Here is a 23,984-nt window from a genome sequence, read left to right as displayed (position 1 = left end):
CAGTTATCCATAAATATGTATATTCTCTAAGGGACTAATTAAATACTTAATAGTAAATCTTCATTTTCTATACAAATAAGAGTTTTTTAATGGTTAGGTCTCAACTTCCATTAATTTGGGGGTGGATTGGGTACCTAAAGCCACATAATAATAATAATAATAATAATAATAATAATAATAATTCAATTTCTATACCACCCTTCCAAAAATGGCTCAGGGCGGTTTACAAAGAGAATAACAAATAAGATGGCTCCCTGTCCCCAAAGGGCTCACATTCTAAAAAGAAACATAAGACACACACCAGCAACAGTCACTGGAAGTACTGTGCTGGGGGTGGATAGGGCCAGTTACTCTCCCCCTGCTAAATAAAGAGAATCACCACAGTAAACGGTGCCTCTTTGCCTAGTTAGCACGGTAATGGTGCAGCGGGAAATGACTTGCCTGGCAAGCATGAGGTTGCCTGTTCAAATCCCCGCTGGTACCTATATCGAACAAAACAGAGGGGGATAAAACCCAACCGTGACTAAGGCTAACATGTATAAAAATTGTATATAGCAAACAAACCATAGAGATATGTATTAATATACAATAGGCCAATAGTGAGGTAATCTCTGATTTCTAGCACTGATAAAAAAATTAATAATTAAACCAAACATAACAATTCAAAATAACATGTACAATGATGATCCAAGACATCCAGAAGAGATATAACGGAACAGGGCAAAGTTCCAGATTACAAAAAAACCCCAAATAGAGTGTAGCCTCAATGGAATGTGGATGTCATCAATCACAGACTAAGCCCACTCATGCCCTTGTGGGAGAATGCAAGCTTCACATGTCGAGATATAACTGAACAGGGCAAAAATGGGTCTGCTGGATAAAGTGGGCAAGGCTCAATATCATCTGTGCAGGAGTGAAAGTTCCAGGTTGGGGGGGAACCAACCGAGCGTAGCCTCAATAAAATATGGGTGTCATCAATCACAGACTAAGCCCACTCATGCTCTTGTGGAAGAATGCAGGCTTCACATGTTGAACGGCTCTTCCGGATATACGCCGTTTCGCAGAGATAGCTTCATCAGCCTCCTATCTGTCTCAGCTATCTAAGCTGTCTCGGCGAAACGGCTTATATCTGGAAGAGCCATTCGACATGTGAAGCCTGCATTCTTCCACAAGGGATTGATTGTTATGTTTGGTTTAATTATTAATTTTTCATCAGTGCTAGAAATCAGAGATTACCTCACTATTGGCCTATTGTATATTAATACATATCTCTATTGTTTGTTTGCTATATACAATTTTTATACACGTTAGCCTTAGTCGCGGTTGGGTTTTATCCCCCCTCTGTTTTGCTTGGCTGTATTTCTGTGATCGCCCTTGCTTTTGTTTTGGTACCTATATCGGGCAGCAGCGATATAGGCTGAAAGGCATCATCTCATACTGCGCAGAAGGAAGAAATGGTAAAGCCCTCCTGTATTCTACCAAAGACAACCACATGGCTCTGTGGTCGCCAGGAGTCGACACCGACTCGACAGCACACTTTACAGTACCTAACAGAGAAATGCTTGCAAACAGTCTGTTTTGTAACATTCAGGTGAGGTTATTGTCCACTGATTTTAGGTGCCACCAGTTGAACATTATTTAGTCTTATTGTTTTGATTGCTTATTACATGAATCCTTCTAAAATATAAGGACTTTATAAAAATAGATTTATTCATAGCAAATAAAGTATAGCACCATAAGTATATATGTAATTTAATAAGCCTCAGCTATTTCATTAACTGGGGCAGATAGTCAGTTTCACTGGGTGCTCAGTGCACATGACCAGCTCACCTGCCTCAGTATGAATGGAGAGGGATGTGGTGTAGCCATCTCCTTGTTCCATTCCCACCCCAGCATTTTACTTCCCATACTGGAGGAATATAGTTATCCTGTTGGATTCTCAGCTGGCCCTTCCCTATTTAACTTGATTTTATATCAACATGTCAGCCACTCCCAAACAGGCTAAGAAGACATATTCATTGTCTTTTCAGGTATGCATAAGAGACATAGTTCCTGTCACCTCATAAAACGAAAGCTATTGTTTGATTATTAATGGTCAGTGCAGGATTCTGTTCCAGAATCCCTGAGAAATTACTTTCCGGTCTCTGAAAACCTCTAGAGAAGGAGAGCTCACCACTTGCACAAGGCAGACTGTTTCACTATTGAACAGCTCTTACAATTAAGAAATTCCATATTTCAGTCCATTGGGTCTAGCCCCTACCTTCACGAGCAACTGGGAACAGGTCTACTCTTCTATGTGATAGCCCTTCAGGTATTGGAAGATGTCTGTCATATCTCCCCTTAGTATTCTTTTTTTTAATTTGAAACATCCCCAGCTCCTTTAGCTGTTCCTTATAGTACTTGCTTTCCTTACCTTTCTTGTTGCCCTCCTCTGAACCCATTCCAGTTTATCAGTGTCCTCTTTACAATGCAGTGCTCAGGTGTGGACATAGTACTCCAAGTGAGGTCCACCAGCACAGTATAGAGTGGAATGATGACTTCTCATATCCTGGGCACTATATCTCTTAATGCAGTTCAAAACTGTATTAGTTTTTTTTAGAAGCTGTATCACACTGTTGGCTCAAGTTCAACATGTGGTCTTCTAAAACACCTAGATCCTTTTCACCTGTATTGCTGCTAAGCCAATTTTCCCATGTTCCTCACTTGTGCATTTGGTTTCCCTTACCTAAGTGTAGGACTTTGCATTTTTTTCTCTGTTGAGTTTCATCTTGTTTGTTTTGATCCAGTGTTTAAGTCTGTAAAGATTTTTCAACCTTGCTTCTGTCTTCTATCTAGGTGTTAGCTAGTCCCTGTTCCCTAGCTTAGTGTCATCTGCAAACCTGATAAACATTTTCTCTACACCCTCATCCAAGCCATTTTTAGGACCATTGAAGTGTGCAGGGCCCTGTGGCACTCAACTCAATATCTCTCTCCATGGACATGGAGCCATTAATGAGCACTCATTGGCTATAGCTGAATCCACCTAACAGTAGCATCTAACATTTCCCCATCTTGGCAACAACGATATTATGGGAGAGTTTGTCAGGTGCTTTGCTGAAATCAAAATCTGTCCACAGCATTCTCATGCATGCCCACTCAACTAGTAATTCTGTTAAAAGTAGAGATAAGATTAGTCTGGTATAACTTGTTCTTTACAAACTGGCTCAGGATCCTAGTAATCACCAAATTGTTTTCTAAGTGCTCATAGACTGATTTAATAATCTATACTAGGATCGGCTATTAAGTTCTTGGTCCTGTAGTTTTTCAGAACCTCCTTTCCCCCCTTTCTGAATACAGGGACAACATTTGTTCATCTCCAGTATTCCAGCATTGCATCTGTTTTCCAGAAGTTCTCAAAGGTGACAAATAGTGGTTCTGAGATCAGAACTGCAAGTTCCTTCAGTTTGCTGGGTATATATCTACATATAGGAGGGCCTCCATATCCGTGGTTCTCAATAGACACCTGATCTCTGCATACACAGGGCAGGGAGAAACAAAAACTTTGACCTTGTGTTTCTGCAGGTTGGGGGTGGAAATGACCATGGAGGCCATTGCTGGCCACCATTTTGTATTTTGGAGCCCCAAAATGACTCTGTGTTGTTCCTTTAAGAAAAGGGAAATGGAGGTTTGGGGCTGATTTTCAGCTGATTTGGGAATATTCTGGGGCACAGTACAACTCAGGGGGAGCAGCAAAGCATGGTAAGGAGCTTCCTCTAATATCCCCCCCCCAAAAAAACACCCTGGCCCCCCTTGATGGTTGAGGTAGGCAATCGCCGTCGTTAAATAGTTAACGAACTATTAACGGACAGAAATAGTTAAGAGGAGTTTGATTAGAATGATTTGAGGTGTTTCTCTAGTTATGATATTCTGCGTGACCAGAAATGCTGCGCAAAAGATTATGAGACCAAATGAGGAAGAGATCACTTGTGACAAATTGTGGTAAGGCTCTGAATTAAGACTAAGCTCCTTGAAATTATTTTTCATTAAGAGTCCTTCATAATCAAATCTATTTCAGTGTTCTTTATTGATTGTTCTATGTATATACTTGAAGTTATATAAGTAAACAGATATCTTAATAGAAATTCTGTGTCTCACATTCTTATCTTTGAATTTCCCATAGTACCCTATTGAATTCAGACTCGCAAACTGGTGCATTTTCTGATTTGTGGATTTCCATGCTCCTCAGCTCACTGAGAAGCTTAAGGCCAATCTAAATGCTTTGGGTGTGGAAGTTCATCTAACAGAGGTGAACCTCAGCAATGGGCTTCATGTGAATTTGCTAGTGCTTCGAGGAAGAGCCCGCTCAGTAAAATGACATAGTTCATTTTCCGTTTTATTTATTTTTTTGGCTGTAAAGCAGTTAGAACTCCTCTGAGTCTGAGAGAAACAAGTATACAGTACTTGAAATATGCAAAAGGAAAATGAAGAAATAGAATGTGATAGATGATTCAGTGTGGCCTCTTCCTGTGAGAATTCTAATTTGTGAACAAATGGATAAGCATTCTAATTACTTGAAGACTTTCTGTTTATTAACATCACATCAACTAAACTACTGGTATTCTAAGACTTACCCTTTTCTAAGCTAACAGGACTGGCTAGTTAAGCAGAACATTGTGGGCCTTTTTAGTTTAGTTATTTCTAATAGTATAAACATATTCCCTAATATGTTCTCTTATTAATTCTTTTATTAAGCCTGTTATGCTTACTTTCTATGTTGCACTTGTTTTTGTTTCCTGCCATTCTCACAAAGGCCTTCTCATTAGCAGCTATCTTTAAAAAAATTATTTTATATTAGATGGATATCAGTATTGACCAACAGTAAAGAAGAAGCTTTAAATATGGCATTCCGTGGAGAACAGAGCACAGGGGAAAACAGTTTGGAGGATCTTACAAAAGCCATTATTGATGACATACAGAGATTACCTGGAAATGATGTCTGCTGTGATTGTGGATCACCAGGTATTTTTTGTTTACGTTAAAATTATTTTTGCTAATATAAAAATTGTCCAGAAGAGAATTTATTTCTTAGAAATACTTTACCAAAGAAATCCACAGTGCAATAGATGTTATCAGGCATCAATATTTGTCATGCTGTTGCTTTCTTATATTCACGAACATGGTTATGAATAAAAAGAAAAGGACTGTTTTTACTTCTGTTGTTTTCCTCTGCTTTTTGTTCAGATCCAACATGGCTTTCCACTAACCTGGGCATTTTAACCTGTATAGAGTGTTCTGGAATACATAGAGAAATGGGTGTTCATATTTCTCGAATCCAATCTTTAGAACTAGACAAATTAGGAACGTCTGAACTCTTGGTAAGCAACATTATAAAATGACTAAAATTCAGTGATCTTTGAGTTCATACACAAGGGCAGTTATCACTCATGATGAGTGGTAACTACTGATCTTTTATTTTTGCTTCAGTATGTGTACTTCTAGTGTGGGTCTGATTCTGTAACAGCTAGGTTGAATATGAATTTCTTGGAGCTACTAGGCTATGATTTTATAGGGAAAGGTGTCTCTGAAACATGGAGTTCAACCACTAAAATTTAAGTTCAGGTCTGGTACTGGTTCAACTGTATTTTCTAACACTCTAGTTCATACAGTAACTTTGGACAGTGGTTCTCAAAGCAGATGGACATATTATATCTATTTAACTAGAAGAAAAATATTAGGGAAGTGCACAAATTGCAATTCAAAGAAGGATTTGCAGCACAGCCCTGGCACCTTTAAAAGAGAAGAGAGCAGGCCCATACCTGTTCCTCAGCCGCTCACCTCAGCTTCCTGTATCAGCAGTGCTCCTGCCAACTGTCCTTGTACAACATTGGGAAACATGCAAATGGCTGCCGCACTTACACAGAAGCCATGTGCATGCCACCATTGCATGAGGGCAGCTGGGAGGAACGTTGCCAGTGCACGATGGTAGCTGGCGAGAGTGCTGCCAATACAGGAAGCTGGGCAAGCGGCAGAGGAGTAGATATGGACCTGCTCTTCTCCCTTTTAAAGGTGCAGAGGCTGTACTGTGAATCGCTCTTTGAATCGCAATTCATGCACATTACTAGAAAAGATTTGGTTTTTGTAGCACTCAAAAGGTTTTTACAGACATGTAGATAACAGGATACAAAATAGGAAAATGAAACATTAGTCATAACATTGCTGAGTGCCTGATTTTTGCATCACTTACTTTGAATCAGTTACTTTTTATGTTTAGGGATATAGTTTAAGATTCAGGGTCAAGACACCAAAGAGATTTTGGTTTGGGTTCAGTTCCAACTCACTGAAAAACCCTCCCTGAACTGGTGTTGCGGTTTAGGTTCTGTTTGGTTTGACTCAGCCCAAGACTGCTTGTCTCCTTGAATATGCCTCTTGTGCAAGTTGGTCTGTATCATAAGATAATGTCAAAAGTGCACTCCATGTTAAATATTCTGTTTTGAAACTCTTAGAGCAATAGCAAACTCCTAATTGCACCATCTTTTGTATCTTTCACAGCTGGCCAAGAACATAGGAAACAATAGTTTTAATGAAATTATGGAAGGGAGCTTACCAAGTCCTTCTCCAAAACCTACTCCATCAAGTGATATGTAAGTAACAAGGCCCTATTATAGTGGGAATGGAGGTGGGATAATGTTAGAATATTTGTCTTTTTCATCAAGCAAGAGTGTTCTTAACTTCATGGCTTGGTTATATATTATTCATTATTCACAGAATCCAGTTCACTTAATTTATTTGAGGGTGGAGTGAGGGAACTATTAGATAACTTAAAGTTTCATTTTACCTGTAACTCATCTTTGCACAATTACAGCTCACATGCTACTTGCATTAGGAATAACGCAAATAGTGTGTGACCTCCAATTGTACAAGGATGAGCTATACCAGAATAATCATTTTGTCCATCAGAATTGCTATGTGTGTTGGAGCCCTGCAGTGGTGTGGGCAGGTCTGCACCGTCCACAGTATGCTGCAGGACATGTCAGCCACTATTCTTTATGCTATGACATCCTTTTGCTTATCCCTTCCTGCAGTTTCAACTATAACTTTCCATGTAAGATGTGGACAATTCTAGGTTTCTTCTCTGTTAAAGAAGAGAAGTATGTTGGATACAGCAACATACTGTATCCAACATTCAGTAAACTCCATGTACTGCATTGACTGAATGAGGAAAATTATTCAGTAGGATGCCATATGCAGTAATCTTGTCAGGAGTTTCTTTGTGGTTGAAGGGTTTGGAAGTATGTCTTAAAATGAAAACAGATTAGGCTTTAATATGCAACTTTTTTAGCCAGTGAATACATTTAATTACCCTTTGAAACTGCACATTTGTGGTTTTAGACTGAGCAGGGATAGGACAGTTTTGTTCTCAGAGGCCTTTCGTGGGCGGGTAGGGGGCGAATACTGATTTAGTGGTCTCAGTAAATGTAGCAAGAACACTATAGAATAGGTGAACAGGTTATTGCTAATTTGTTTTTCAAATAAGCTTTTTTACTTAAATTTACTCTCTGGCCTAAGATACATAATGGAATTTTATTTATTTAAAAGCACTCTGTTGATACTTACAAGATTTCTAGTAACAATTTCCCCCTTTTCAGGACTGCACGTAAAGAATTTATTACAGCTAAATATGTAGATCATAAGTTCTCCAGAAAAACTTGTGCATCTGCAGCAGCTAAATTGAATGAACTACTTGAGGCTGTTAGATCCAGGGATTTACTTGCACTAATTCAAGTCTATGCAGAAGGGGTAGAGCTAATGGAGCCATTGCTAGAGCCTGGACAGGTAAGACATCAGACAAGTGATCTAAAAGTGTTTGTGTGTGGGGTTTTGTTTTGTTTTTTAAATAAAGATATACATACATTACATAAGAACAATTCATAATAATGATTGTCTGTATAGCTTATCTTCACATGAGCCACTGTTGTCCAATGCATTATATTTCTTCTTTTGTCCAGAGATAGTATACATTATTTTTCCATGAATACTTGCACACAGATAAAGGTGGTGGCTGAATTTATATATATCTTTTAAAGCTAAACCATTCAGTAAATCTGAATTCTGCCAGAGATAAATCATTTGCATCATAACTGAACATGAATATCTATGTGAAATCAGTCCTAGAGCCTGTAATTATATAGCTCTTTCCCCCTCCTTCCTTTGTTTAGGAGCCAGGTGAAACGGCCCTTCATTTAGCAGTCCGGACTGCTGACCAAACTTCACTCCATCTGGTTGACTTCCTTGTACAAAACTGGTAAAGGTTATTTTGTTGTTGTTTTTTATCATTATTACACCATCCATATTAGCTTGCATTCTGGGTTATAAGCATTAAAATGATGTCTCTCAAATTTTGAATTACATTTCTACCACGAGTCTCTGAAATAGGAACATAAAGAGACCCCTGTTGGATTAGACCAAGGATTAGTCCATCTAGTCCAGCTATGTGTTGTGTGAAGAAAAACTTCCTTTTGTTTGTGCTGAAGTCCTTACCAGTCATTTCTGTTGGGTGATCCTGAGTCCTCGTACTATACGAGAAGATTTTCCTTGATCATTGGTTGCTCTTTTCTGAACATTTTCCAGCTTACTCAGTGTACCTCACATATTCTCTCATATGCACTAGTCACCACCTCCCTATTCTTCCAATTGTGACATGGCCTCTGATCTCAAACTGCTGCTGCAACTTGAGGATATGTGCAGCCTTGGTTCCTCGTCCTACTGCACCACAAGGCTGAATTTTAAACTTTTTTGCCTAATTACTACCATGACTTTCTTATCCCACTTCCATTTGTGGTGGAGTCTGGAAATCCTTGCATGTCTGTCAAGTCTGGGGACTAAGGCAGTTCTCTGCCATATTATTCCGCCAATGGGAAGTTGAGCTGATGTGAATATTGCAGTTACGGTGGGGAGATAGGATAGCTGCCATAACTGGAATACATATTACTCCTCAAAGAGTCAGAAAAGCTACTGATAAGGAAAGGAAATATTATCTAGTTATAGTATTTTGTTAGTATAGGATAAAACATCTTCCTCGGTGCACACATGTGTGCACACCATACAGAAAACACAGTGGGTTGCATCCAACTTTGCACAAGAAAGCCCTCACAAGGAATGTCTCCCCTCACACTACAATCCCCTGAAAATCTGCTTCTGAGAATTGGTGAACCTTCAGGAATGATTAGGGGACTACCATGTTATGATCCCAGGACTACCATAGTAAAGGGGAATCCTCAGAGCTCTGTTCCCAGAAAGTACCTCTGTCCACTATCCAGGTATTTTCTCCTCCCACTGTAGCCCCTTGTGTCACTTCCAGCATCATTTTGAAGGGGCCCTCAAGTGATTTTTCAAGGGACCCGGAGCTGTAGAGGGCAGATGGGGCACAAAAGATCCCTTGCACGAACTTAACTGCACTCACACAAGTTTGGATGCTGCCCAGTATAATGGTAGATGAATGGTTTCTCATGGACCAATAATACTGTTTTCCTAATTTGATTTGTAGTGGAAACCTGGATAAACAGACAGCATTGGGGAATACAGTTCTGCACTACTGCAGTTTATATAATAAGCCTGAATGTTTGAAATTGCTTTTGAAGGGCAAGCCAACTATTGATATAGGTGAGCAAGTCTATTTCTCTGGGATATTTTTAATATTCCATACAAACGTGTTTTTTTAAAGGATAGACGCTTTAAATACTTTGCAAAAATGTATAGTCGACGATGTCATTATGTGAAAGGAAAGTGTTTCAACTTAGATATGGACTTGAAGTAATTAAAAATTCTTTCTCAAGTAATTAAAAGCATTTTCTTCCCTAGTGCAAATCTCTTGGTAATTCCTAATTTGCTTTTTTTTCACATTTCAGATTCACCTTTTGATAATTTAGCTCAGCTGTTTTGTCTTTGATGTTAACTAGTTAGAATAATTTTACCCCTGCTTTCCCAGATAGTGAAAATTCAGGGCAGCCTTTACAAGGTCAACTTTTATTCTATTTTATTTTTTTTAAATGTTCCTTCAGAGCACTGGGCTCTTAAAATGTCACTCTGAAAATGTACAGATTTGCAGCTGGAAGTAACAGTGGACAGCAGCACCTATGGTAGTATTTCCAATACAGATTAAGTACAGTCCTAAAATCCACCAAGCTCAGAGTTCTCCAAGCTGCCTCTGTCATTCCTCTGCCAGTTCAACACATCTGCGGTCTTTGCTCCCTTTCACCAAGAAATCCTTTTCATTTTCATTCAGCTGGCTAGCCAAAACAGCATTCCTTGTTTCTGTGAATTGTGTTTTTTTTTTAAAAAAAAAAACTGAACTCCTGTTGATGAGTGGCTTCTGCTCTGAAGCTCCAAAGAAGAGGTAATGCTCCCAGACCACTTTTAGTGGATCTAGCCTGTTTATATCAGTGATTTGATTTTCATTTCATCTTCCTTTTAAACGTTAAGAACATAGGAAGCTGTCTTGTATAGAATCGGACCATTGGTACATCTAGCTCAGTATTGTCTGTACAAACTGGTAGTGGCTTCTCCAAGGTTGCAGGCAGGAGTCTCTCTCAGCCATATTTTGGAGATGCTAGGGAGGGAACTTGGAACTTTCTGCTCTTCTCAGAGCGGCCCCATCCCCTGAGGGGGATCTCTTCCAGTGCTCACACATCTCCCATTCAAATGCAAACCAGGGAAGACCCTGCTTAGCAATGGGGACAATTCTTGCTACCGCAAGACCAGCTCTCCTCCCATAGTGCTAGTTTTTCATAGTATTGATTTTCATTACCATAATACTTGGCAGCACATTTTGAATAAATACTTAAACTTCATATTTAAATGTTGCAGTAAATCAAAGTGGAGAGACAGCTCTGGACATAGCAAAGAGACTGAAAGCTACTCAATGTGAAGACTTGGTAAGAGAGAAAAACATACTGGGTTGCAGTTGCGGGACTGGGAGGATTTAAAAGGGTAGATAATTTGCTCTGGTTGTGCAGGAAGGCAAGACAGAGTATCTGTATATCTAACACAAAATCTAGAATCCTTAGTTTTCATTTAAAACAAAAAACCAACCATGAAGTCATCTGGGCAGAAGCATCATAAGACTGATAATCACATTAGGTGTGAATTCCTCTGGCTAATTGCAGGGCCTCGCACTTCATATTGCATCTTTGCAACTTACCATGGCCACCTGCTCACACGCATGACTCTCTTTGCAGATGTTTCACAAAACCTTTATCCATCCCTCCAGCCAACATGTTTCCTAATTTTCCCCAAACACTAATTTTTGCAAGGAGAATGAAGTTAACTGTGTTGTGGGTTTTGTTTATTTGTTTTAATTTGAATTGTATTATTTAATAAAGGATTTGAAGTTTTATATACTGTTGACAGTCTAGCCTTGCTAGGGTAAATCAGATGAATCATAACTGAAATATGGGAAAACTGCCTCTGGAAAGAACAAAATAAGACATAAAATTCACACTTCTAAGTTGTATGCCTTTTTAGCTTTCGCAGGCCAAAGTAGGAAAGCTAAATCCACATGTACATGTAGAATATGAGTGGAATCTTCGGCAGGAAGAAATGGATGAAAGTGATGACGACTTGGATGACAAGGTAAAAAAAAAACAAAAACTTTTTGGTTAATGACATCCCATACCAGCTTTGTGGGGATGACTACAACCTGTGTGTCACCCCACCCCACCCCATCATTCCACCTAAATCTCTGGGGAAACGAATTAATAAGAGCTGTTGCTCTGAGCTAATGATGTTCCCCTGTGTCCTTTAAGGAGGCAGTCAGACATGTCCTATTCTGCTCCTCTGAAAATGCCATGAAATGTAGCATTTGTGTTTCAACGCACTGATTCTTGCACACAGAAGTGGGCTGCACACATACACCTCTGCAGGACAATCGTGGGTGGGCGGGTGGCAAATGGTTGATGATGCATGGGACCAGGGGGCAGAAAATACATTTAGAAGTGAGTTTGAGACATTTGATCAGGAAAATGGCTAGCAATTTGGAACAACACTCATAACTCCTGCAGTTAAATATACTATTTCTTTGTGTCTGTGCCTCAGTAACTCACTCTAATATCACACCCACATTCATTCAGAAACTACAAAAATGGTGTGAGCAAACTATATACAGTACTCCCTTATTAATCCACATCCGGTTAAAAGTCCCCAACTTCTATCCAACCTAGCAAGTGAACAATAAAGTTGGACAAAACACATTTTTAAAACTTGTTCAGGATTGTGGAGAACATTTTGTAAACTGCCTAATTAATTAATGTACAATGTCCTTGTTTTATAATTGTCTTTCTCCAATGCAGAGAGAGAACATAGCTCTTTCTTGACAATGCAGTTTTGTTTGTTTGCATCAAGCATCTCAGAAAATGGCTTTCCAGGATCTAGCTATATTTTATGTGCAAATATGCACAAGGGAGCCCCAACACCAAAATAAAATGTGCTTTGAGAGGGAAAGCTACTAGGGTGGTGAATAACCACTATGGACAAATGCACATTTTATACCCCACAGTGTAAAAGCTGTTCCTGTGCTCCTGATCACCCTTGCAAAGTCCTCTATGCTTTTCCCAGTATTGTGTATTTATTTGTTTTCTGAACCCACTTAGAGGACAATTTCAAGAAAAGAAATGATTTGTGGTAGAAAAGCTAAGCACACTGGCTACTTCTCTGCTCAAAATCCTCCCTAACCTTATTTTTAAAAGAAAAAAAAGTAAGGGAAAGGGCTGACATCAGGGACTCCATTATATACATTTGCTCATATTGCGTAGTTAGTTCCTAACTGCCAGCTACCCTATTAAAGTTTTGTTAAATTTGCTGCTGAACTTTTAATATACCTATTGCTGCTGTATTTTATTTTGTACTGTCATTTTGGGTAGAAACACCACAGCGGGTACGTTTTTAAAAGTTGTTGGTCGCTGCCTGAGGCATTTATGTGTGAATTCGAAGAAAAGGTGAAGTCCAGAAATCCTTCTTGCAGTATTAGGTTGGATCAGTTTCAATCTGTGACTCCTGAGAATGTGGACAGGCTGCTTGGGGCAGTGCGGCCTACCACCTGTTCTCTGGATCCCTGTCCAACTTGGCTGCTTCTATCTAGCAGGGAGATTGTTGGAGGTGGCCTAGTTAATACCATAAATGCATCGCTGAGGGAGGGGAGGGTGCCTCCTTGTCTGAAGGAGACAATGGCTAGACCACTCCTTAAGAAGCCTTCCCTGGACCCCTTAGCGATGGATAGTTGCAGGCCAATCTGCAATCTCCCTTGGTTGGGCAAAGTGATTGAGAGGGTGGTGGCCGACCAGCTCCAGACAGTTTTGGAGGAAGCTGATTATCTAGACCCATTTCAAGCTGGCTTTAGAACTGGCTATGGGGTTGAGACAGCCTTGGTTGGCCTGATGGATGACCTCTACTGGGGAACTGACAGAGGGAGTGTGACTCTGTTGTTGTTTGTTTATCTCTCGGTGGAGTTCGATACCGTCAACCATGATATCTTTCTGGATCGCTTGGGGGAGTTGGGGGATAGGGGGCACTGCTTTGCAGTGGTTCCGCTCCTATCTCTCAGGTAGATTCCAGATGGTGGAACTTGGTGATAGTTGCTACTCAAAATGGGAGCTGTTATATGGAGTCCCTCGGGGCTCCATTCTATCACCAAAGCCTTTCAATATCTACATGAAACCTCTGGGTGAGGTCATCAGGAGGTTTGGTGCTGGGTGTTATCAGTGTGCTGATGACACCCAAATCAACTTCTCCTCTTCATCTTCAGGAAATGGTGCTCATTCTTTAAATGCCTTCCTACAGGCAGTAATGGGCTGGATGAGGGATAACAAATTGAAGCTGAATCCAAGCAAGACGGAGGTGCTCATTGTGGGGACTCAGAATCTGAGGAGTGGGTTAGATCTTTCTGTGCTGGATGGGGTTACACTCCCCTAAAAGGAGCAGGTACGCAGCTTGGGACTACTGCTGGACCCAGGCCTCACCCTGGTATCTCAGGTGGAAGCCATGGCCAGGAGTGCTTTCTATCAGCTCTGTCAGCTCCGGCTGATTCGACAGCTGCACCCATTCCTCGAAGAGGCTGACATCAAAATAGTGGTGCATCAGCTGGTAACCTCCCAGCTTGACTACTGCAATGTGCCTTGTGGGGGGGCTGCCTTTGTACATCGTTTGGAAACCAGTTAGTTCAAAATGCGGCAGCCAGATTGGTCTCTGGGACAACCTGGAGAGACCATATTATGCCTGTCTTGAAACAGTTACACTGTCTGCCGATATGTTTCCGGGCAAAATACAAAGTGTTGGTTATTACCTTTAAAGCCCTGAACAGCTTAGGTCTGAGTTATCTTAGAGACCACCTTCTTCTGTATGATCCCCACCGCATGTTAAAGTCATCTGAGGAGGTTCGTCTCCAGTTACCACAAGTTCATCTGTTGGTGACTCAGAGGCGGGCCTTCTCTATAGCTGCTCCTGGGCTGTGGAATGCACTCCCTGCAGAAATCCATAATTTGAGTTCATTACTGGCCTTCAGGAGAGCCCTTAAAACCCATCTGTTTGGCCTGGCCTTCCAGGGTTTTTAAACTGCTGTAAATTGTTTTAAATGGTTGCACTGTTTTTCCAGGGTTTTTAGTTGTTTGAATGTTTAATTGGTTTTATTCTGTTTTAGTAGTTTTGATTTTAATAGTTAACTGGTTTTAATTGTTTTTATTCTGTTCTAAACCTCCCCAAGCCATTTTGGAAGGGCGGTATATAAATTGAATGAATGAACAAGTGCTTCCGCTGATGCGGCATTTACATTAGATTTCCAGGCAGGATTTCTGCCACTGATTTTGTGGGGGGAAATGACGCCCAAACAGCATAAGAGCTACATTGCTAGTTTCAAGATGAGAGTTATCCTTAGAGCAGAACAGATTGGAAATAGAGCTCCAGCCTGTGAATTTGAAGTGGATGAACGCTGCATTCATAGGTTTAAATCGGAAAAAGACAACCTGGCAAGGATGCCAAAATCAAAACGTGCAAGGAGAAGTGGTGTTGCGGCCTGGTTTGATTGGGTGAATAACCGTGAGGAGTAGATTAAAGAGCAGAGAGAAAAAGGACGGCAGTCTCTACTGTGAAAATCCGCCTACAAGCAAAATTAATGGCAGAACAAATGGGAATAACTGACTTTAAAGGTAGCCCGTGTTGGTGCTATAGATTTATGAGATGAAAGAATTTATCTGTGCACACTAAAACAACAATGGGACAGCAGCTGCTGAAGGACTGGCGGGGGGGCGGGGGGAACCAGTGTTTTTAACTTTTGTTGCGGACACTATTGAGTGGGGGAAATTTGTGCAATCACAAATAATAAATATGGATGAAGTTCCACTGACTGTCCCTCAAATAGGACTGTGAAAGAAAAAGGAGGAAAAAAACAGCTTCCATAGTGACAACCGGAAATGAGAAGACATCTTTCATGTGCATGTTAGCCTGCACCGCAAATGGCAGCAAACTAAAACCAACGCTAATTTTTAAATTGAAATCTATCCCGCAAGGCGATTTTCCTTTGGATATTGTTATTCGTGCCAATGCGAAAGCATGGATGTGTGAAGACATAATGTTTGGCTTAATGAAATTCGGCAGGAAAGAAAAGATGCTTTTTTCCCAACCATTTAGTATTTTAGTAATGGACTCTATGCATGCACTTACTGGATTCAGCTAAAAATGAATGCAACAAGGTATCAGCTACACTAGCTGTGATTTCTGGAGGTTTAACCAAAATCTTGCGGCCCTTAGACTTGTCCGTGAACAGGGAATTTAAATGTGAAATGCGAAAGCGTTGGAAAAACTGGGTGAGGAAAGGCCTGCATACATTCACAAAGGGCGGGAAAATGAACAAAGCAACCTACGGTGAGGTTGCAAAATGGGTTTCGGAAGCATGGAAAGCTGTTAAAACTTCTTCACTGATTTCTGATTTCACAGAAGTTGGAATTATACAATCTGAAAATGTTGAAGGTGATGCAACTAACATTTCACAAGAGAACAAAAATGGCAAGGGTTCATACTACCCTGAAAAATTAGATGAAACCTTGTTAAACCTTTTTATTTGGAGAGTGATAATTTGGACTTCGAAAGTTTCCTTTGAAGTGCAGTTTGAAGTTTATAATGTGATATACTCAGAGGTGCAGCCAGGTAATTTTGGAGCCTGGACCTAATGGCCTTTTGGAGCACGCCCCCACTCCTGCAAGATAAGCATCATCTCCCATTGTGGATGTTTGTTAGTTACTGTTTAGCTTTTTAACAAACAAAAAAGAAGTGTGGGGGAGCCCTATCTTTGACAGCCACAAAGGAACAGGCTCTGATGACAGAAATAGCTTAACCGACACTCTACCAATGATTCATATATGCAAATATTATCTGGGAAAGGAGGCAATACATACATGTAGGAAACTGAAAGTAAAGGTTTGCGAGGGAGGGCTGAGATTCAAATATAGCCATCTCATTTGACAGGGAACAGACTGAAGCTGCTTCACCTCCAGCAACAATGGCTTGATTCCCCCAACTCTTCCCCTCCCTTTCCACTAACAAAGCCAAGCCAGCCCTGGTGGGGAAGGGGAATTTCTGGCATTTTCATGAGACTGCTTCCTGTCTGCTGTCTGCAGACAATCCCTTCAGTTGAGTTTGATCATGATTTGTGTATCCCACAAGCATAGGGGCTGTGGGGGAGAGAAGATAGTGCTGTCCCTGCTTCTGTTTTCTAGCCCCAAACCAAACAAAAACCTGACAGACTAGGCTTCTCCTGGCTAAAGCACATGCATCCATCCATCCTGGCAGTCTCATCTCACTCACTTCCTCGGTGGGCTCTGGGGCCATTATTACTGTGGTCATGGACACCACCTCCCCCCATTTTCCTCCCTTCCTCTCCTCTCCTACGTGCAGCAGCGATGCTACCGATTCAGGCTCCTGCTCTGCAGTTCCCACCTCCCTGAGATTCATCTTTGCTCTGTTTCAACCCCTTGCCTTCGCTCCTCCCAGCTGCCTGCATCTCAAGCCTTTGCAGATTTCACAACTTGTGAAATCACACAAGGCAGCACACCTCGCTGCTAGAGGGCACTGCACAGGAACCTCCTTGGATAGGCAGCTGAGCAGAAGCTGCTGTCTACAGTGCCCAGAGGCTGGCCCAAGTTCTCACTGGCTCTACACAAGAATGTGCCCCCAAGCTGACTCAGAGGCTGGCAACTGCGTACCAGGCTGTAGTGCCACGCAGGCCAGCTCTGGTGGTGCGGCTGCCACAGAGGTTCCCAGGGAGACATTTTGGAGGACCACCCCTCCCCCATGGAAGACCAGACTTTGGACCAGAGGTCTGGTCCAAAGAGCGCCACTGGATGTGCTTTAAAATAAATAAGGTTTCCTATAAGGTGTAATGGGAAATTACTTATGCGATGTGATTTGTTAAAATATTTAAAAGAATTGTTCAGCATTTATATCTTAATTTTTTTACATTGCATTAAGGCTGACAAGGATATGGGTTAGCAGTGATTTATGCTGCAATGCTTAGCTGTAGTAAAATTTTAACACCACACCAAAAAATATTGCATGATGTCCCCCTCTAACTGCGGCATTTACCCTGATGCGGCATTTCTGCTGGGTTTCTGCAATTTTTTGGCCTTTTTTTCCTTACTACAGCGATTATGCCAATGTGGTGTTTATGCCCAAAATTATGGTATCTATTTTGTGTGGTGGTGTGGTTTTCTTGTATGCTGCCCTAGTAGGTTTTCCGAAGAGCATTTTTTGAGATAAACTAATGTTTACTGTATTTGTGAACAAATGTTTTATCTATAATTGTGTACTGGGTTATGTCTTTTATCTATCTCCAGGCTCAAGATCTGCAGGGCCTCCTGTGTGCTCATGGCCCTCCAGTTTAAAAAAAAACACCCAATCACTCCATTTATTTAGCGATTGAAAATATATTTGTTCACACACTGGGTTGCATATTACAAAGCTTCATATGCCATTGGAGAGAATGAGGCAGTTCTTGAGCATACTTGAGGTCCATGCATACACAGAAGGTATATGTGAGCCCAGTTTTCAAGGTCTTAATCCAGAGCCTTTGTAGGACATAGAAATATGTCTGAGCCGCCCTGAGCCATTTTTGGAATGGCGGTATATAAAGCAAATAAATAAATAAATAACAGTTGTTTCTGGTTCATCAGTATTACCTTCCAAAAAACCAGATAGTGCATACTGTGCTTGTATTTCATTTTCCTACAGCCTAGTCCAATAAAGAAAGAGCGTTCTCCAAGACCTCAGAGTTTTTGTCATTCTTCCAGTATTTCTCCTCAAGACAAAATGGCTCTTCCTGGTCTTAGCACTCCAAGAGACAAACAGAGACTCTCCTATGGAGCCTTTCCCAATCAGATTTTTGTCTCTGCAAGCACAGATTCAACAACATCACCAACAGCAGCAGATGCCCCTCCACTTCCTCCTAGAAATGCTGGCAAAGGTATGTATGTATGTATTTATTTATTGTATACCGCCTCCTCCAAAGACTCTAGGTGGTGAACAATAACAATAGCAATGATTTGGGGGGGGGGGGATTAAAGGGCAAAAGCATGGCAAAAAAGGTAGGTATTGAGAAGGGTCTTAAAAGCCACTAAGGAGGGGGCTGAACAAATGGGGGGGGGTTCCAAAGAAAAGAAGACCCCCCTAGGGGCCCAGGCACCACTCACTACACCAGGGACCAGGACACTAAGGAGGGCTAACTGAGAAGACCTCACAGGATGGGATACAGCTGGCCAAGAGAGGCTATCCCAGAGATATACTGGTGCTAAGTCCACAAGGGTATGTTGTTAACTACTGTTGTAAGCATTTACTGTAGCCTTTTACATTTCACTCACATTTCTCTTTCATTTCTGGACACTCTCAGCTCTTTGAAAGATTGAGCATTTTATATTGCTCAAATGAAATATTCACAGTAAAATTAGATTGGCCACATTATCCAATAACTTCTTAACTTCTTAATTTCACCTGAAATATTTTTAACATGCAAACCAACTAATTATTTCTGGTTTTTAATGTTGGTTAGAATTTTGTCGTTTAAGGATTCAACCCCAGTGAATCCTATAATACAGTGAGGCTTACCAGGTGGTGGTGTATGCTCCTCTTACGGGTTGGTCAGTGGACCCTCTGAGCATTGGCCCTTGTGCCTTTGCTCGACCAGGCTGATGCCTGACACCACTGCTCCAGTTAGGCAATATCAGTGGAGGAAAAAGAAGGCCTTTTGGAAGCATTTGCACAACGTTCTTGTTTCCCTCTAGTTATGCTATAAGAATAGTTGTTGTTATTATTTATTTACACAGTCAGATAGGTGTTATTGGCTGGTTTGTTTTATCCAGACATCAAGCCCTTCCCAAGGACCTGGGATGGCTGGATTTTATTGTCAATGTTGTTGCTATTGTTATAGATAGTTGTTATTATTTCTTGTTTACACAGTCAGACAGCTGTTATTGACTGGTTTGTTTTATCCAGACATCGAGTCTTTCTCAAGGACCTGGGATGCCAGAATTTTATCATCAATATTGTTGGTTATTATAGATATCGTCGCAAAATATAGGCTGTTCCCAGTAAAGTTGCTTTTTGTAATTGACTGATGGTGATTTCTGTGGCCCCTATGGTGTTGAGGTGCTCTTCAGGTTGTTTTGGAATTGCACCTAGGGTGCCAATTACCACTGGGATTATTTTGGTCTTTTTCTTCCACAGCCTTTCAATTTCAATTTGTAGATCTTTGAATTTTGTGATTTTTTTCCCATTTCTTTTTCTTCTATTCTGCTATCCCCTGGTATTGCTATGTCGATTATTTTAACTTGTTTTTCTTTCTTCTTGACTACAGTTATATCTGGTGTATTATGTGGCAGATGTTTGTCTGTTTGTAGTCGGAAGTCCCATAATATTTTCACATCTTCATTTTCGACAATTTTTTCAGTTTTATGGTCCCACCAATCTTTGGCTACAGGTAGCTTGTATTTTTTGCAGATGTTCCAGTGTATCATCCCTGCTACCTTGTCATGCCTTTGTTTGTAGTCAGTCTGTGCAATCTTTTTACAACAGCTGATTAGGTGGTCCACAGTTTCATCTGCTTCTTTACAAAGGCGGCACTTGCTGTTTGTTGTTGATTTTTCGACTTTTGCTCTTATTGCATTTGTTCTTAGTGCCCGTTCTTGTGCAGCCAGTATTAAACCCTCTGTTTCTTTCTTCAAGTTGCCATTCTTAAGCCATTGCCAGGTCTTGGTGATGTCTGATTTTCCACTTATATTGTGCAAATATTGACCATGCAGTGGCTTATTTTTCCATTTTTCTGCTCGGTTCTTGCCTTGTTCTTTCTTGTAGGCCTGCTTTCTTTCATTGGTGTTGAATAGTTTCTCGTTATTTATTTGATTTGTATACCGCCCTTCCAAAATGGCTCATGTAGTTGTTCTACAGTTTGAGCAAAAGTATTGAAGTTGCTGCTTAGAACTAGGTATGTTAATGACTTTCTCTTACTTGAACCTACCCAAGTGTTAAGGTCATCCACAGAGACCCTTCTCCACCTCACCCTGCCCCCACCTTCAGATGTGAGGCAAGCAAGGATTGTGGGTAGAGCCTTTTCAGTACACTTGATCTTAGCCAAAAGGCCGAGAAGCAATGAGCCTTTTCAGTTGTGGAACCTCCAGCTCTGGTATACTCTTCCTAGGGAGGCTCACTTGGCGCTGAGCTTGATATCGTTTCAGCACCAGGTGAACATCTTTTTTTAATTTGTCTATGCCTTTCAGATGTTTCTAGTGCTCGTGCGCTCTTGCACTCTCTCTCGCGCTCTCTCTCGCTTTATGCTGACATTTGTAGCTGCTCTGCTGTTCTTATTGTATTGGTGTGGTGTGTGTTTAATAATTTTATAAGCCGTTTAGGGAGTCTTGCTGAAGAGCAGCACGTAAATACTATAAATAATAATGAATAATTCCCAGCAAGCCAAACATTTTCCAAAGGATTCCTGTGATGAATATGTTTTTGATTGTAACATAGGACTTTGCCACACATTCAGGATTTAATACAATAAACAAACATTTATTTAAAATTTATAGTTCAGTCCACTCAACTTCATTGATGACCGTTTTCCCAATGCTCAGGCCGCAATATTTTGTTGGTAGGAAAATGCAGTATTTCCCCTAGATAGCACATGAAGTGCTGTTGTAATTGCTACATGTCCTAAGGTGGCTCAACAGTTGCAGGCCCTATTTGATATTGCTTGTGCTGTTACAGTCTTCTGAATTGCAGTCCATCTCCACATGTGAAGCATTTTGGCTTCACAAAAGCAAATAAGGTCGTTTCTTGTAATTGTCTGGAATCGCACATAGCTAATCAAGAAAGAAGATGTAATACTGAGAATTCCAAAGATGGTGCTCGAGCAGCTGCCAGTGGGGGAAACAAAGGCAGTCAAGATTTTTTAAATTTTTCACTATTTTCAAGAAATATTTCAGAGCCATTTTCAAAGTAGGTGTGTACAAAGGACTGGTTTGCCCAGTTCAGTTCGAGTCCGAACCAGACTTGAAACCGAACTGGGCATGTTAGATTTTGTGGCACCGAACCCACCCACCCCTGGCCTGGCTCAAATTTGAGCCGGTTCGGGGGTTCTAAACTCCTTTTTTGAAAATTTTAAGTCAACGCCACCATGGTGTGGATCCTACGGCCTCGGGGGGTGCTGGCATGGCCATGGGGGAGTGTCTCCAAGTTTAGAACCCCTGAGCCAGCCAGCGGGGTTCAGCTCAAGGTCAAGCCCTTGAGCCAGACCAGTTCAGTGACAAACTGGCTTGACCTTTTAAAATTATTATTTTTTTAACAAAACCTATTACTTTTCATTGCAGTAGTAGTGGTACCATGAACTTAAATTATGGTTCTACCACAGATCTAATTCATTAGTTAAAACCCAATAATCTGGATTATGATCCATTGCATTCATAATGAATGGGTTCTGCGCCTGTGCAGGGACCTCGCGGACAGATAGGCTAGCTCCTCACTACACCTCCAACTGCCCTGCACATGCTCTGTGCTTCTGTTATTTTCAGCAGTTGGGACGTGTACTTGCTCAGTTTCTATTAGACTGCCTAAGCATCTGCACCTCGTAATATTTGCTCCTCGGTAAAAAACTTGATTGAAACTGAAAAGACTAAGGACTGACAAGGATAACGACAACTCTGTACAGATAAAGAAATAAGAAAATAAATGGAGCGAGCCCCAGACTTGTCCAGTGGTGAGCGGATTGAAATGAACCCTACTGGCGAAGGACTGTTAAACAACTACAGTACTCTCTAAGCTAAGTCCATCAAAAAAAGAGAGGAGGAGGCGGCGGAGAATAGTTCAAAACCAATAGCAAAGAAAACTTTTAAGTGCTGTACAAAACTGCCAACTACAGATAGTCATGACATGTGCTTGCTATGTTTGGGAGAGCAGCACAATCTGATGTCGTGCAAGATATAATGCTTGCTCTCAAAACAAACACAAAAGAACCGAGCGCTTTGACTAAGGGCAGCCTTGTATGATGAGCCACTTCGGACACTGAGGCCAACGTAGCCTTTGACATCAAGGTCGATATTGTGCATGGGATCGTGCATCAATGTTACTCCTTCTGTGGAACCTGCTACAATGCAGTCAAAAGCCACCAAGGAGCTTGCCCAGAGACAGTGGAGAAGAGACACCAAAGACACAAAAATCACAGACATTCTTCTATGGAAGAGGAGGAGGACTCCCCTCCTAGAAAACGGGCTAAGAAAGTGAGCTCCAAGAGGAGTATGCCATCGCCAACAGCAGTGCAGACTACATTAACTTTGGATAAGGAACCGGGCGCTACGATACCGACATCAGTGTCGAGCACAGCACCATCGGCATCAACTTGCCTGAGACCGAAAACTATGGCATCGAAGACAGTGTTCCGGCAGTCCTCGGTATCAACATTAATGGAGCGTTGGAGACGGACAGAGTTATCCCCAGCACAAACGCCTATACATTCACCAGCAGGAATGCCACAGCGAACCTACCAGGCAGCGGATTATGTAGATTTCGGAGAAGAGTCGGCAGGAGAGGAGGATGTTGCTTTAGAACCAAAGACGACAACATCACTGCTTGCAATCCTAGTATCCACTGACAGTACACCATCTGGCTCACCTTTCCAAGGATTCACGAGTGGGGCTCTCGATATCGAGCATGACGCCAATGAGGGAATGCTATCGGTACTGAAAACCCAATCAATGTCACTAAAGGTTCTAAAGATCATAAGGTCTGGTTACGCAATAGAATTCAAAGTTTTGCCTCCTTTTCAGGGGATAAAGGTTAATTATATTAACCCAAATAGCACTAGGCTAAATACACCCTGTTTTACAATTAAATTTCCTGCTTATCATCAAACAGGTGTAAATGAAACCATAAATACGTAGGTTTTTGCAATGACACAGAAAAGTTCAAAGGAAGTCAGCAGGCTAATCAGCTGGATCAATTAATTTTTGGAGTGGCCCCTACATCTAAAGAAGCTCCTTGAACCTCTGAGTTCTGAGCATCAAAGGTGTGAGGCAAAACTCCTAACATGTAGGCTCAGTTTTCCGTTCAAGCATTGCAGTAGCTGACCACCAAACCATAGTTGGGCAATCAGAGAACAGAGGAGGTAGTTCAGTTCAAAGTTTATTACAGTCTATGACCAGCACAACAAGGAAATAGAATAGCACATATAACACAGTTTAAGATAAAAACATAATACCACTTATATCACAATACCCTAGGGTATATTACTGAAACCACCAAACGCCTCCCAATCTTAAGGAGGGAGTTAATTACTAAAACTCAAAAATTTATAAATAAGACAATAGAGGAGGTATTTATTCCATGTGTAGGGGGCATGTGAGCCTACACTGCACTCCTAATAGCCAAACTTTTGTTAACTGAGCTGTCATTTTTAAATACTCATTCTTTCTGTACCTTTTTACAATATA

General features: G+C 41.1%; 1 protein-coding gene across 8 annotated transcripts in view; it reads left to right on the top strand.

Annotated features, from left to right (window-relative positions):
• Positions 1–23,984, top strand: part of ASAP1 (ArfGAP with SH3 domain, ankyrin repeat and PH domain 1) — a 246,538-nt gene that overhangs the window by 205,295 nt on the left and 17,259 nt on the right. For all 8 annotated transcript variants that reach the window (XM_053243643.1, XM_053243642.1, XM_053243637.1 and 5 more), the window contains 9 exons: positions 4,835–4,998; positions 5,221–5,354; positions 6,529–6,620; positions 7,626–7,812; positions 8,196–8,281; positions 9,524–9,639; positions 10,843–10,910; positions 11,500–11,607; positions 18,247–18,478. In XM_053243643.1, coding sequence (XP_053099618.1) covers positions 4,835–4,998; positions 5,221–5,354; positions 6,529–6,620; positions 7,626–7,812; positions 8,196–8,281; positions 9,524–9,639; positions 10,843–10,910; positions 11,500–11,607; positions 18,247–18,478 — 1,187 coding nt within the window. The remainder of the gene's footprint in view (positions 1–4,834; positions 4,999–5,220; positions 5,355–6,528; positions 6,621–7,625; positions 7,813–8,195; positions 8,282–9,523; positions 9,640–10,842; positions 10,911–11,499; positions 11,608–18,246; positions 18,479–23,984) is intronic.

Source organism: Hemicordylus capensis, chromosome 4 (assembly GCF_027244095.1).
Source record: "Hemicordylus capensis ecotype Gifberg chromosome 4, rHemCap1.1.pri, whole genome shotgun sequence".
NCBI lineage: Eukaryota > Metazoa > Chordata > Lepidosauria > Squamata > Cordylidae > Hemicordylus > Hemicordylus capensis.
Note: the sequence above shows the minus strand (reverse complement) of the source record. Positions and strands in the feature narration are given on the sequence as shown.